The sequence below is a fragment of the Haliotis cracherodii genome, unplaced genomic scaffold, assembly GCF_022045235.1.
Source record: "Haliotis cracherodii isolate W230 unplaced genomic scaffold, xgHalCrac1.p SCAF_13, whole genome shotgun sequence".
Lineage (NCBI taxonomy): Eukaryota > Metazoa > Mollusca > Gastropoda > Lepetellida > Haliotidae > Haliotis > Haliotis cracherodii.
The window spans coordinates 28,325,361-28,341,638 of record NW_027266268.1 but is presented as its reverse complement, the minus strand read 5'-3'; the positions used below and the strand labels follow the sequence as shown (position 1 = coordinate 28,341,638).

At 39.3% G+C, this 16,278-nt stretch overlaps 1 protein-coding gene across 1 annotated transcript; it reads right to left on the bottom strand.

The window, feature by feature from the left end:
* Positions 1–6,541: 6,541 nt before the first annotated feature.
* On the bottom strand, positions 6,542–14,524 carry LOC139458589 (probable glutamate receptor). The gene is made up of 10 exons (XM_071240017.1): positions 14,467–14,524; positions 12,223–12,404; positions 10,927–11,088; positions 10,263–10,363; positions 9,508–9,595; positions 8,776–9,060; positions 8,685–8,733; positions 7,546–7,763; positions 7,180–7,442; positions 6,542–6,758 (listed from the first exon to the last, which is right to left on the bottom strand). Exons 1-10 carry the CDS (start codon positions 14,522–14,524, stop codon positions 6,542–6,544), a joined length of 1,623 nt encoding a protein of 540 aa, XP_071096118.1.
* Positions 14,525–16,278: the final 1,754 nt, after the last annotated feature.

The window sequence follows — 16,278 nt, the reverse complement described above, 5'->3', positions numbered from 1 at the left end:
CTTCATATAGCTGGAATATTGCTGAGTGCGGCGTTAAACAACAAACCAACCAACCAACTGCCCAGGTACCAACTAAAACACAAAGAACCATTTTTTTAAATTTATAGCATTGCCTGTAGATGGTGGATTAGTTTGTATGTCCCACGTAGATATCAGAAACATCATAGGTTTGGAAACAATGTATGATCTTTTTGGAAATGTAAGTAATATTTTAGAAAAGATTATTTATACATTTTAATTAAGACGAAACATAGGGACAGTTGGTATACAGAACAAAATATACATAGATGATAATATATATGAAATTGAAAATAAACTCTTTGTCAACCTCTTTATCTTCATACATGTGAATACATCTTACTGAAACGAGTGAGTGCAAATGGTCACACGCCCCATAGTCACCATTGCAGCTATTCGCGTTAGGTCAAGTTTACAATACATGAGACATATGAGACCGTTTCTGATAGCGCGAGGGAGTGAATAATATACGATGTATATCTGTGATTCTATAGTTGACGACAGTTAAGATGGCACCCAATCCGCCAGGTAACACATTGTGATCACGTGGTCTTAATTTGGGTGCTGGTTATCATTTATGGCAAAAATATGTCCAAAGAATTTAACGTCAAAGTCAGATTCCATTGGGCGTGTAGAGCGGTTAAAATGTGATGACACCAGGTGTTCACGGAAAGGGTAAGCATCTCCTGCCCTACCGGCAGCACCCGCCTCTCACTCATATTGCAAAACAAATATGTTTTTGTTGTTGGCACCGCACAGCAGTATTACTGCTATGCGACGGCGGTCTGCAAACAAACCAAACACTGCATTTATGGATTTTGTTCTTACTAAAAACAATGCCATGTTGTTTATTTTACCTAGTTTACCCTGAAATAGAGCTTGTGTAACTAATCACCAGCACGCAAGTTGATATTCGTTAGTACTGAATTTACAACTAATGTATTTGTTGAAACAATAAATCATAAGCTGACATAAAAATACCCACGCTGACAATTCACATATTAAAGTGTTAATACTGACCCAATATATCACACAGCATTGTTCAAGCTGAAAAGCTCACTTGTGAGCCGAATAGACGTGGGTATTGTGTTGCTTTATTCAATACTCACCAATATTCCATATATATATCGACGGCCAGTAAATATTCAAATCTCTGCAAGGGTAACCAGTAAGTGACATTGTCAACATGGCACTGTCAGCAACGTCCCACGCCGCCCACTCATCTATGTATTTGCAGTTGCTGGTGATCCATTCTAACCCGGTATCCCCACGGCGGCGATCATGTGTGTACTGATACGTTACGTTGTAAACAATTACACAACGTGAATACACCTGTGAATACTCCCGTGAATGCATGCGACTGCTTTGTGGTGTAATGGGGGTATAAAGACACATGATACGCGACAAATTGATCTGCGTGTTTAGGTAAGTTTCTTGGAGACAAAAGACCAATAGTTTTACATCTTGAATCAATAGTTGTATTTCATTAAACTTCTTCTTAATAACTCTGCAATTCCATTGTATAATGTTTTGTGGATGCATGGTGCTCGACAAATAACAGAACCAGTGATATATAACAACTGTGTACAGTTGTAGATGGATGTGGCGTCTTTATCTACGACAAAGCTGCATTCCAATATTTCACGTGATGATGCAGGCGTACATAATACTGTAAAATATAACTAAATGGTGACGTATTTGAAATGGGTATCATAGGCGATATTACATGCATCACATCAACTGGTATATCACAACTTGCAGTTGACGTATATAGAAACATTGGGGTTGCAATTTCAGAGTTCACAGGAACTGGTCAAGGATATATTGTCATGATCAGTTTGAGTTGGTTCACAGATACCACACATTCTTAATAGGGAATATGACCACCACGAGCACCAATGTTCACACATACCACAGTGGCACATTCTTAATAGGGAATATGACCACCACGAGCACCAATGTTGACAGATACCACCCATTCTTAATAGGGAATATGACCACCACGAGCACCAATGTTGACAGATACCACCCATTCTTAATAGGGAATACGACCACCACGAGCACCAATGTTCACAGATACCACACATTCTTAATAGGGAATATGACCACCACGAGCACCAATATTCACAGATACCACCCATTCTTAATAGGGAATATGACCACCATGAGCACCAATGCATCCCCAAACCGCCGCCCCATCTATATCGTCCACTGCCTAATGACGTCAGTGGGATAACTTCAACTCTCCAACTTCCCTTTACATCGAGGAATATTCCAGCTGAACCAGCGTTTGGTGTCTACATTTCACAATGTTTGAGGTGCAATCGAGCATACTCTTTCTACGAAGCAGTGACCATAAGAACCTTTGATGCAGTTCTGCATTTTTACTTCTGTACCACATGTTCCGCTGAATGTTCAGAGAACACTTGACTAATTTAGCATGTACGTGTGACGGATGCTACCAGTTGGGCAGGATACGCTTACCTGTTCTCGAACACCTGGTATCGTCACCAGAATCGTGCCATGAAGCATGTCAGATAGCTTTGACTACCATACAGGAACTATCATGGGATGTATGATCAGCACGAGAAATGAACATTACCATGTACACTCTTCAAAAGAAGTAGGTGATCATGAAATATAAATGTTAATACCAATTATCAGAACAAATTTTAAAGATAAGTGTTAACGAAAAACACACAATGCAAGGACGTTTTCGACTGTAAAACTAAACATCTATAGGTTGCACGTGCCTCACGCAGTGGACACTCTCAAAGAAGTTCGATTAATTTCTGTGTACCCGTATTTCTGTCAGTCGTATTGATTCTTCCTATTATACAGTTGTGATTACGATCTCATTCAATGTGTGAGTATGAATTAGCGATGCGGCGTCTTCAACGCACGTAGCGTCTACGGGATATAGGCATGCTGGAAACTGGCAGCGTGCAGTGGTCAATAAGTATGTGATAAGCTTTTGTTTGTTTGTTGTTTAACGCCGCACTCAGCAATATTCCAGCCATATGACGGCGGTCTGTAAATACTCGAGTCTGGACCAGACAATCCAGTGATTGATATCATGAGCACCGATCCACGCAATTGGGATACGATGACATGCATCAACCAAGTCAGCGAGCCTGACCACCCGATCCCGTTAGTCACCTTTTACGGCAAGCATAGTCGCCTTTTACGGCAAGCATAGTCGCCTTTTACGACAAGCATGGGTTGCTGATAAGCAGAAAATGGAGCAGGTACAACACAAACACAAAATGTTGACGATCGAACCCGTTTAGGGCGTCACGGTTCAACGATAAGAGTACGGGACCGATTGATTCGAAACTAGACTCTATTCACATGTAGTACGTCTTTGGAATACTGCTTATATACCATAGCTAGTGTTACGTGTCGATTCCCAAATGGTAACAAAAACAGTAATATGTAAACCCAGAAATGTGTACGTAAAGAAACTTAGTGTGAAACCAATGAACAAATGTACGACAAAATTCACTAAGTTTACAAATCAATTAAAATTGCTCCACAGCACATCAAGCACATAAATCTGAAAATAAATAATTGAGAACGGGAAGACATAGTTTGAAATATGAGAGTTAGAAATTAAACCCGAAATTTGTGGAACCCATGCTAGCGAAAAAACAACAGCCGTGTGAACGTTTGCTGCCCATCCTTCTGGGCCTTCGGTTTCGAAGAATGGTTTGGACAATGATAATGCATGCATTTCGCTAGACAGTCCTGTACATGATGATACAGGTGAGGAGAAAGGGAATTTCTCCGACTGTAATATGGGATTCCCCGACATTCCATACTGATGAAACTAGTGGGCGTGGCTTAATTTGTTTTTTACATTCCTTGGGAAATGATTTCCATAACACGTGACAAATTCAGGTAATCAGAAAGTAGGCATTACAATGAACACAACGAAATGTTAATTATGTATAAGTGAAAATGTAGTGGTACCATTTTTATTGTTCACAGATCAGCACAAGCTTGTAAGAATCCAAGCAAAAACAGTTTAGAAACAAATTATGTTAGAAACCAAACATTATCCGTAACTCTCCTTATTATATTACCTTAGATGCCCATGGTTCGATCTTCGGGCCACATCATGTCAGAAGACGTTAACATGGTACTTGTTGTTTCCCTGCCTGGCGCTCGGCATAAAGTGGACTGATCGGTACACTGTGACTGTGACTGCTTGTTGAGTGAAAGCAGAAGTTGCACCAGCAGGGCGTTGTGGTGTTACTGATGCTGACGTGAACGTATGGCTGTTGAACGGTTTAACATTAAGCACATATAGGGGTAACGTTTTAAAGTAACACATTTGGTCTCAATTTTCAACAAGACAACCATGTAATTATATATCATTCCTAGTTTATAGTGATCTCAGCGAGTCGATGTATTTGCCTGTATTGTATAGTGTACAAAATAAATAAATATAAACAGCAACACTTCAAGCGTGGAAATAATTGATAGGTTTGCTGTGGTATTGTGACCCTGCTACACAAACATGTTGCTTATTATATGTTTTCCTAATTGCACTCAGAACATAAACAATTATCTGGTATAGTTGTAGGAGATATATTTATTAATCTAATAGCGACGATAGACAGAAAAACGTTTCAGTATACAATTCTAATTATAGAGGCTTAGAAAATCTATAAAATTACCAGTCGAGGTGAAATTGGGTTTAACGTCGCGTCCAAGATTATTGCACTTATATCCATATCCATATACCCATATTTTAACGTCTTTTGGTATGACGCGGCCGGGGATCGAACCCCGGACCTTCCGCTCTCAGGGCGGACGCTCTACCACAAGGTCACGGAGGTCTATAAAATGACTATTTCATGTTGCAAGCATATATCAAATTTGCATCACCTTTAACCTATTGATTCTTCACAAAATAATGAATTACTGAATAACATAAGTAGTATTGATTGAGAGTGGAAATATGTGCCCCAATGACCAACTCACATTGGAAAAAGACCCATAAAGTAGACACATTTTACGGATAACAGTTTCTTTATTAAACAATAAAAGCGGCGTTTGGATATAGGTCTATATATAGCTGTGGCGCAAGTTTAATAGTGTGGACATGGTACAGAGTTATATGTGGAAGGCGAGGATTAACAGTAAGAACAATGTTCATACATGAGACAGATAACCATGAGTGAGTAAAACAACAACAGGAAAATATTGTCACAACATGATTGACAGAGACCACAATGTATGTCTACTTTGCCACCCGTCAACTGCTAAGAAATGCCTATCAAACAATTTAAAAACAATATACCGTATTCGACGTAATAAGCGCCCCGCGATATTTGCCAATATATTGGCTTGTGGAACAATCCCAATTAGCACCCTTCCGACTGATCAATATACACAATTCGTGTACATTTATTCGTGTATAATACGCACTCGTGTGTTATATGCAACCTTAAGTCAATTCTGTAAAATATATCTGTCGTGTATAATACGCAAATACTTTTCTTTTGTATTATTTCAGGCTGTCAGCAGAAACCATAAAATTTACGATCTTTCGACTCTTTCACCAAAATTATATTCTAATAGGAGCCCCTTATTTCTAATTTTGAGAGCGCCTCGGGCGCTTATTACGTCGTATACGGTACTTTCTGCATTACCTTATACGAAATGTACATGCATATGATATGTCATTCTGGCGAAACAATTGAATATTGGGTGGATATTACAAGTTTCACGGAGTGAAATAGTCACATATGGCAGAAATCATGAAACATTCTTGACCACTTATATTCACGTTTGTCAATAAACCTCTTACGTATCGTAACGAAATACAAGACTTATAACGACTTTATCTAGAAAATTGATTAGTGGATGGATGGATAGTTTGTTGTTTAACGCCGCACTCAGCAATATTCCATCTATATGACGGCGGCCTGTAAATAATCAAGTCTGGACCAGACAATCCAGTGAGTGATATCATGAGCATCGATCCACGCAATTGGGATCGATGACAGTGCATCTACCAAGTCTGCGAGCCTGACCACCCGATCCAGTTAGTCGCCTTTTACGACAAGCATAGTCGCCTTTTTACGGCAAGCAGTTTCCAAAGAAAATAGATGTTGTTTCTGCATATTGGCTACGCTTAGCATCAGTGCCGGTGAGCAGGGCTTCATTTTCACTGCCATTGAGCTATAATATATTCTATAAGCATTGTGACTCCTTGAATGCATTTGAGGCTCGAAAACTATTAAATGGATGCGTGTCATCTGCATACGAGTGAAGGTCGACATTGAAACCGTCAACTACATTACTAAGAGAGGAGTATAGAGTAAACAAAACAAGACCTTAGTTCTTGTAGCACACCACATTCTACCACACTCTCATCTGATTTGCACCTTCCACTTTCACTGACTGACGTCTATACTTGAGACATGATTGAAACCACTGGAGGGCTGGACTTGTTATCCCGTCACATATTAGCCAAACCCTATTCAAAACGCACTCAATGAATAATCCCTATTTATCTCTTATGCCTCAACATATGCCAAACAATCTCAGCCATCAGTATCAGTGAACTGCAGCCTAGTCCAATTCCCGCAGCAAAGAAGATACTCTGAATCTTGATCAGCGACACAGACTTGGGGAGTGTTTCTTCCCGACATGTCTCTTCTGGGATCGACTGAAGCCATTCTTGAAATGTGCGATCCAGGAAGCCACTGTCGCGTAGAAAGTACATGCTGGTGGGAACAAAAAATTACAAACTATTAAATCCGAAGAGGTTAATAATGTCACAGATAGAATAAGTACTAGTGTATGATTCCATTCTTCGGACATTGGCAATCAGATCGTGAAGGACCATCGTGGTTTGTGAACCAAAACCAATTGTATCACTCTAAAATGTATTGTATCACGATATAACTAAGAAAAGTAAAACAATTATTATAGACAGTTCATATCGTAATCTGTGTAAATATAAACAATCATATATTGCAAGCCTGGATAAATTTCCATAGTCCATAGGAAATTCAGTTTCCTCTTACCACAATAAAACAAGCAAAATTATGTTCATTGTTAGTGCATCAAATTAAACATCGTTAAGTGCCTGAACAACAAACGTAAAAAGAGATATCGAGCATGCATTATAAACTTTATACCTACGTTCTTTGCAGATCGTGTTTGAACAGAGACGACTTTGGCACATGGAAAGCTGTAGAACCAGTGGCAAGTCGTGCGTCAATCACTTCTATCTGGCACATAGAATGAGTCAATGTTAGAGTTAACGTTCCTGTTATCAAAGCGTATTTCCCCTCTTGGACCCTCTGCCAATGCTTCGTTAAGTTGCTGCTGAGTAGGCCAGGATCTTTGATGGATAGGCCACGGATTCTTTGTACAAATGCCCCTATATATGAGAGATTGGAACTCTGAAATTGATAATGCAAAAGAACTCCATTAATTAAGACTCGTAGTTGGCAACGTGTGTTCTTAGATATTAGACATATTAAATGCACATGCTTTTCATTTTACCTGAATGATGTTTTCGGTGATGCTTGATGAATCATATCCTATTGTATAATCCTTTCTTGACACTAATTCAGCCATGCTTGAAAAAGGTGCAACTTCGATTTTTACAGCATCCGTTGCCATGATGCTCCCACAGTAGACAGCAGAGATAATAGTTGTAAATATCCACCATCCTGTTATCATGATCCGTTCCGAGTCATATGATGAACTAATGGTGGACCCTATATGCAAATAATCATTTAAAAGTAGTGTGTATGTGTACATTCATGTAGCACGGTAAATACACCATATACTAAACAGAAACTACTTAAAACTCCTTTCCGTATATCATAAGAAATATGCCAAAAGCAGAGTCGACTGTACGATTCCGATTATATCACGAGCATGTGTTTCACTATGAAATTGTGATGATACCAGGTGTTTGCGAAAAGGTAAGAGTATCAGCCATGCTTGAAAATTACTATTTGAAAGTTGAAGTCATCCCTCTTGTCATACAGCCTTGTGGATACTGTTTTGTTCTTCGGAATCCTTATGCATATGATACAGATGAGGGGTCTAACATGTCTCCTTTATTTCCAGTTCAGGTTGGTAAACCAGTAGAAGGCAACTGGCTACGTGGTGGTTATTGAACGATATCAGATCATTAAAATACCTCAATCTTAAATTGAACTTCTTGGCCAAATGTTCTTTTTTACTTTTTGCTTTCATTTTTGACAAATTGACGGGAACCTCTGAAGATAGATATGTAGCTGCATCGATGGCCACCCCGTTTTGCAGCAAGAGCTCTAAGGGAAGAGTGAGTTGGTTTAAATACTGCTTTGTATGTTTGTAGAATACGTGCCAGATTATTGTACGTCGAAAAGCGAAAAACCTGCTGTGTTTAATGTTGTTTATACCAACGAGTCAATGATGAAGACAAAGGAAACTAAATCGGGCGGATCCGAGATTTGAAGTCACGACAAGTCGATCCTCGCACCTTTCAATGTATTGAGTAAATTTTCATTACCACCTTACCCTTTAGGAATTAATAAACTAAAATCCAAGTTAACTCTACTGGGGTTGTTTGATAATAGTTGCCATGAAAATGGCATAGGGAAACTCAACGTAGGATACAATTAGATTGGTAATAAGATTTTACTTACCTTGCTTTAAAGTTGCTCCATAAACTTCAAATACTGTTGACGTAATAGTCTGGTTTGCAAAGTCGCTTGCTGGGGACCTGCTTTCCAATACCATATTATTGTCTTTAGAACTGATATCGTTTTTGAGTTCACCCTTCTTATGAAATAATATCACTGAGGACAGGACAGCAGCGAATATAATCATTGACACTCCGAACATTAAAAAAACACCAGGTTGAAAAGACCGAAGAAAGACCAACAGATTGTCCTCGTCAACGATCTCATCTTTCTTGTACAGGATCATTCGTTTGGATTCAATTAACGAAGGCAGGATGTAATCAGAAACTGCAGTGCGATCAAAGTGAATAGATAGGATGTCGGATGCCAAGTCTACCTCCTACAACATAGAAATGGATTCTACAAACCGAGTTCACATGAACTATAGTGTAATGGAATGTCTCATTTGCGCCCGAATGAACAATGGATGCCCAGTACTTATGTAAACAGTTATTTGACACACACACACACACACACACACACACACACACACACACACACACACACACACACACCACACACACATTACAACATACAGTTGCTGTAATAATGATTGTGTTACGATTTTCCAAAGGTTAATGGTCCAAGAATAGCTGAATAAAGGGTATTAATTTACAAATTCCATCACCATAAAGGGAGCCGATCTCGTATCTTCATGATCTGCAGTCGGTGATGCTCTTCATACACCTGTACGTCTTGGGAATAATACTTACATGCCCCAGCAAGTGATTACGGTTTATATGCCTGACAATACATTCTTATATCGGATAATCAGACACCACCTTACCCTTCTCTGCAGCATCCCGAACACCCCTGTCCAAGAGCCATTTATGTTCTTGCCCCATTCATCTTCCCTTGGTGGTATAACTCGGTAACTTTCGAATAAAAACAATATAATATGCTTTTAACATTACAGTTTGTAACGTTGCCGAAACATAAGTGGAAATGTTAGTTTTCTTGTCATTGTCATAAAAAAATTATGTTTCTTTCATAAATAGTTCATATTAAAGAAATAGTCACAATATTTCATACACATCAGTCGAGAAGGACTGAAAATATTATTTGATTGTATGTATTTATCATTAATAATCAGTCTCTCTTACTTGTGGTCAATGTATTTGAAGAAAATATCCGTGCTCCGATTCTATCTTCATTTCCGACTGAGTTTGTATTGTAGCTTTTTAGTTGTTGTTTGTTGTGGTGGAGATTGTGGTGATGTTGTTTTTGTCTTTGTTTTGTTTTGGTTTGGTTGATGTGTGAGGGACAGTGCTCTATGTTGCTGCATTATGATAGATGGTAGATGCATAAGCTCTTCACCAATGGCATCTACCTAAATGCAACCAACCCTGCCACAGATTGACAATAAAATTGCATTTGGTATTTCATTATCAAATGATCAAGCAAAACAATACCTTCTTTGGTTTAAGTAACAATTACCTTAATGACATGCATATGTAGCTGATAATTTGTTTCGTTTAAAGAATGTTTGTTGGTTAAGGATAAAGAAAACGCCGATAAAGTAGGTCATACCCACGAACTCACCTGAAATTCATACTCTCCGCTAGTATCTTCAGTATACGAAAAGGATAACCATACACCTTCCTGTTATTCACTATCTCATAGCCATAGTCCATGTTATTTTGCTGAAGGTACAGGGACATGACAATGACATGTTATACAGACCCTTCCTTTCAAAGGTGTCAACATTTCATTCAACCTTTATCTATTTTAAATAATATAAACTCTTAATGAATATTTCATCATTCTGTTCGTATGAACTTCCACATAATCGTTCACATCTATCTATCTATCTATCTTTTTTAGAAGTGCTTCTAAAACATTGTACATTATCTATCTATCTATCTATCTATCTATCTATCTATCTATCTATCTTTTTTAGAAGTGCTTCTAAAACATTGTACATTATCTATCTATCTATCTATCTATCTATCTATCTATCTATCTATTTTAGAAGTGCTTCGAAAACATTGTACATTACATACCGAATGTAGTTTAACCAGTTTTGATAAATATGGTTCATAGCCTCGTAAGTATCAGAACAAGAACATTATAAACAAATCTTGATAGAAATCAAATCTTACCAGTAACGCACATCGTTGTGTTCTTACTTAATCAAGTAACTTGAGCTTAATCGTTAAACACATATTTACTTTCCTGTGACTAAGGAAATAACGATATGGTATACCTTCATGGTGACAATAAGCTGCCGGCCATTGTAACCAAACTTCACATTGGGGAACACTTCTGTAGGATGTGTGACTGTTTCATCGGAGAGTGCAACGTCTGTGAAAGCTCGGCCACTTGGATGAAACATCAGTGTCCACACCCTTGCCTTTGTGTTATGTCCCTGTTATCAGACACTAGTGTATAAACTGCATGCATGTATATAGATACATGAGTATCTCTGCCTCTGTCTGTAAGCATAATATTTACGGGTATGTATATCTTTTTCTGTATGTGTGTGTATGTGTATGTATGTATGTATGTATGTATGTATGTATGTATGTATGTATGTATGTGTGATTATGTGTATATTTCTCTATGTATGGATATGTATGTGTGTATGTAAATGTATATATATATATGTATAATCAATGTCTGTACAAATACATTAGGGAAAGGGCCACCAAAGTTGGATAACTTTTGCCCTATCCCGTTGACCATATATGTAAATAAAATATGTTTAAAACAAACACACAAGCATGACCGTAACACGTGCATGAACATGCATATGCAAATTGTGAATCACGACCTTGAAGTCGAGACGTCTTCATGAATTATGTATTGAAAGTAGATATATTTTCGTTTTCAGAATAAATGTATTTTTTCTGAACTTTGTATGAAGCGCATCACTTTCTTCTGTTAGTATAAAAACAGCAACTCGCCTTTCCAGTAGGAAGTTGAAAAACCGCCACGTTCTCCACCTTAATGTTGCTGTCCAGGAGTACAGGTAAGTCCTCTGATGTCCCGAGAACCAGCACCCTTGACATGTGACACCAGTCGACCGAGGAGTTGGATCTTGTTCCACACAGTCCTGACTGGAGACGGAATTATGGTTATCAGCACTATACGTCTTAAAATGTGTACATAGAGAAAGGACCCACAGATTCATAATGTTAGTGAGGAAAGTGTATATTATCATGAGTACTACAACTACATAACGTCTTGTAATCGAAAATAGTAAATATATGTCGAAAAGTGATGGCTTATTCATTACCATGAGTGTCATAGCAACATGAGAAAAACAACCTTTTCATTACTGTCATTTTCAAAGCTGTACATCTCACAGAAGAGACACGAGTCAAAAGGAAAGTCCATAGCATACACTGTCTTTCGAGGCTGGTTCCTATCATATACACGTGCAAAGGACTCCCATCAATTCGAACCTGGTACAAGGAATATATATGTCCGATTTTGCTAACACTGGACACATGTTCATATTCTTTCTCATTTGTATATATGTATGTATTGTTTGACTAACCATTTGGTGTAAGACTGAAACAGTGGCAGTGACATCACAGAGAATCAGTACGTTGAGGTGGAGATGTGACACCGTCTCCACATCTCTCAGGATTATCAGCAGGTGTTCCTCTGTGGAGGAGCTGATGTCATAGTCCACAAAGGATATACCTGATGCTTCCAAGGAAATAAAGAAGGGTAGTCCTGAAACATATCAGCTTCTCTTGTTAGGTATATTCCTGAGTAATATTAATGAGGGAGTGAGTCAAAACAGTATTTCAGTGATATCACTGTTTTTTGTTGTTGTTGTTTTGTTTTTTTTGACGCCGCACTCAACTATGTTCCAGCTAAATGACGGCTGTATGAAAATGATAGAGTCTGGACAATCCAGTGATTGACATCATGAGCATCGATCCATACAATTGGGTTAAGATGACTTGCGAGCCAGACCACCCGATCCCGTTAGTCACATCTTACCACAAGCATAGTCGCTTTTTACGCCAAGAATGGGTTGCTGAAGGCTTTGATACCCATTATTGGTGTTCTCGCCTTGAATTGTCTTGAATAATGTTTCACATATCTCACTCACGCAATGATTCCAGCTAGAGCTTTGTTTTAATAGTCGTGTGATGTGTGGTATATGATTTGCTGACGCTGAAGGTGATGTTACTGCACACCAGCTTATTACTTTCCGGCTTTCAGTCAGTCTAGGTACATGATTTAAAGAGGGAACAGACTGAAGAATACAAAGTCATTACCAATCAATTTAGAAGAAATATATATATGATATCGCGCTAATTTCAATGTTTTGCTGGACATTTCCTGAGATCACAACATATGGCCAAGATACGATATTGGTAGAGGGTAGAGGATGCACAGGATACGGAAATTAGCGATTTGACTCCAAAAGTGCTGATATATAAGATCGTATATACGTATACATATCTACATAGGTTGTTGAGACTAATATAGTCAGATACGCAATATTGTTTAGTCTAAGACATGAAACTTGTAAAGGCGATATTGTCAAGATATTGTTATGTGCCAGTGTATATTTTAAGTTAAAGCTTATTTCTGATGTTTGATTGTGGCACCTAAGAGAAGCATCCTTAAAATATGAAATTGCCGTTGTTGTTGTTATTGACGGAATGCGACAAGCACAGTATTCAAGAGTTAGCCGCCTTTGTGTATCGATACTTGGAGAGACTATTTTTCGAGGAGTGGGGCAGTGGGGCCGGTTAACCTTTCCGAAAGAGCCACATGTCTGGCAAGCCTCCAACACTTTCCTGAGTTCAAGAAGGGAGCATGTGCCTCATTCATTGATTCAAGACATTCGCCTGAGATAAATACTGGACATTGTTTTAGACATCATTTTGGTAATCGATGTGTCAAAAAAAGGCTGAATGGAAGCAGAGCTACCCCATACGTCCATTATATTGTAGCTGCTGTGAATTTGATGACATCGTACATCCTGTATCTTGTCATTCAAGTTATGGAATACAACGGACACGTGACATGGAATATATTGGTTCGATACTACCAGCTGATATATTTGGTAGGTTACAATATGTATGAGTATGTAATTCAATTTACACATATACTCTGCAAAAAAGAAACGCAAAAGTAGTAAAATCGTTTGCTTGTTTGTTTAACGACGCATTCAACAATATTCCAGCTATATGACGGCGATCTGTAAATAAAAGAGTCTAGACCAGACAATCCAGTAATTGACATCATGATCATCGATCTACGCAACTGGGATACGATGACATACATCAACCAAGCCAGCGAGCCTGACCCCCCGATCCCGTTAGTCATCTCACGACATGCATAGTCGCATTTGTCGGCAAGCATGGGTTGTTGGAGACCTATTCTATCCCGGATCTTCACGGATCTTTAAAATCGTAAATATATGACAAAGTTTTGCCGACATCCATACAAAATTACTAACAAAAATGAATTGGTGACTTCTACATGGATTGGGATTGATTTGTGTCGAAAGAATGAGGTAGTGTAGTCTAGCGCCGAAGCACCCCAAAATAACATGCACGTGCAACATCACTCGTTGGGCCATAAAAACGTTGGCTTTTCATTTGCATGCCATTGCAATCTTTCACCAAGTGAAAATTAAAACATGCAACGACTGACGGAAGGCAACAACGCCATCGGGCGAGTGTAAACAGGAGAATCATCTTCAGATGTAGCCAGGTTTTTCCACGCAGCACAAAGCATCATTTCAAGACTCTGGAACCGTTATCAGACATACGGGACCTTCCCAGATCCGATCGACCACGTATCACCAGTAGAGCACGGGGCAAATTCATTGCGAAGGATATCAGCCCAGACAGTTGGGAACCGTTTATGCGCTGATGGTATTAACGCTAGATGACCACTTCCAGGTGTCATTTTGACGGATCTTCATCGTCGGCTGCGTCGTCAATGTTGTCAAGCTCACAGGGTATGGTCAGAACTGCGATGGAGACGAGTTTGGTTCAGTGACGAGCCACGTTTTATACTTCGCTGTGCATATGGTAGACGTGGTGTTCACAGGTGTCGCGGAGAACGTTATGCTCGAAACTGCATACAGGATGTGGCTAGAATTGTTGGTAGTAGTAGATGTTGTGGGCAGCCATCTCCTACACTGGAAGGACAGACTTGGTGCAAGTTCTGGGAAATGTAACGGCAGAACGTAACACGGGTGAGATTCATCGGCTACACGTCTTTCCCATAATGCATCAAGCGAACGTCATATTCCAACTTACCCGTGAAGATTACAAGGTAGAATAGGTCTTCAGCAACCCATACTTGCGGTAAAAGGCGACTATGCTTGTCGTAAAAGGCGACTAACGGGATCGGGTGGTCAGGCTCGCTGACTTGGTTGATACATGTCATCGATCCCAATTGCGTGGATCGATGCTCATGATGTCAATCACTGGATTGTCTGGTCCAGACTCGATTATGTACAGACCGCCGTCAAATAGCTGGAATGGCTGAGTGCGGCGTTAAACAACAGTCAAACCAATATATTCCAACTGCCCATCTCTGTGGTCCCCGGCCGTGATATTGGTGGAATATTGCTAAAAGCGGCGTAAAACCATACTCACTCACTCATTATCCAATACGACAACGCCCGACCTCACACGGCAAGACAGACAACAACCTTGTTCAGGAACCACAACATCCAGGTCCTGCCATGTCCCTCCAGGTCTCCAGCTTTAAACCCAATTAAAACATTTATAGGATGCACTAGATCAACGACTGAGAGCAACGATAAACAAAATTAAACAAAAACAAAAAAACTACTACCTAATGACTCACCTAGCTCCTGTTGACGTAGGACAAGAAAGGATTGCCAGTTAAGCGAAAGCAGAAGTTGCACCAACATGGCGTTGTACCGTTACTGACGGACGATGGTGAACGTACGTCTGTTGAAAGGTTAGACACTTTGCATTTACGGAATAGCATTTAATTTTAGCAACTAATTTACTAAGGCAACTCCAAAAGAGAAATAAATTGATCACTGGCTTTGAATAATTGTGGGCATGATTTATGTGTTTTCATTTCCGTTGTGAGTTTGCCTTGCAAACATACAGCTAATGGTTGGCGCCTTTCATTTTGCACTCTCACAAACTATTAATAGTTAACCAAAACAGTCACTTGTGGACGGAGTTAGTTTAAATTGGCTGCAACATTATCATCAGAAGCTTGACATAGGTTAAGGTTATTTTGACCACTGAAGATGTGGCTTCAGTGAAAGTGCAACAAAGCAAGATCAATGTGGCCTCACTGTTAACATGGCGTCCCTGAAAAACTGGTTAGCCGTACTTTAACTTACTTTGTTATTTACGCCGCACTCATCAATTTTCCAGCTATATGACGATGGTCTGTAAATAATGGAGTCTCTACCAGACAAAACAGTGACTACCATGATGTGCATCGATCCACGTAGTTGGGATGCGATGACAACCAAGTCAGCGAGCCTGACCATCCGATCCCGTTAGTCGCTTCTTACGACAAGCAAAGTCGCCTTTTACGGCAAGCATGGGTTGCTGAAGACCTATTCTATCCGGATCTTCAC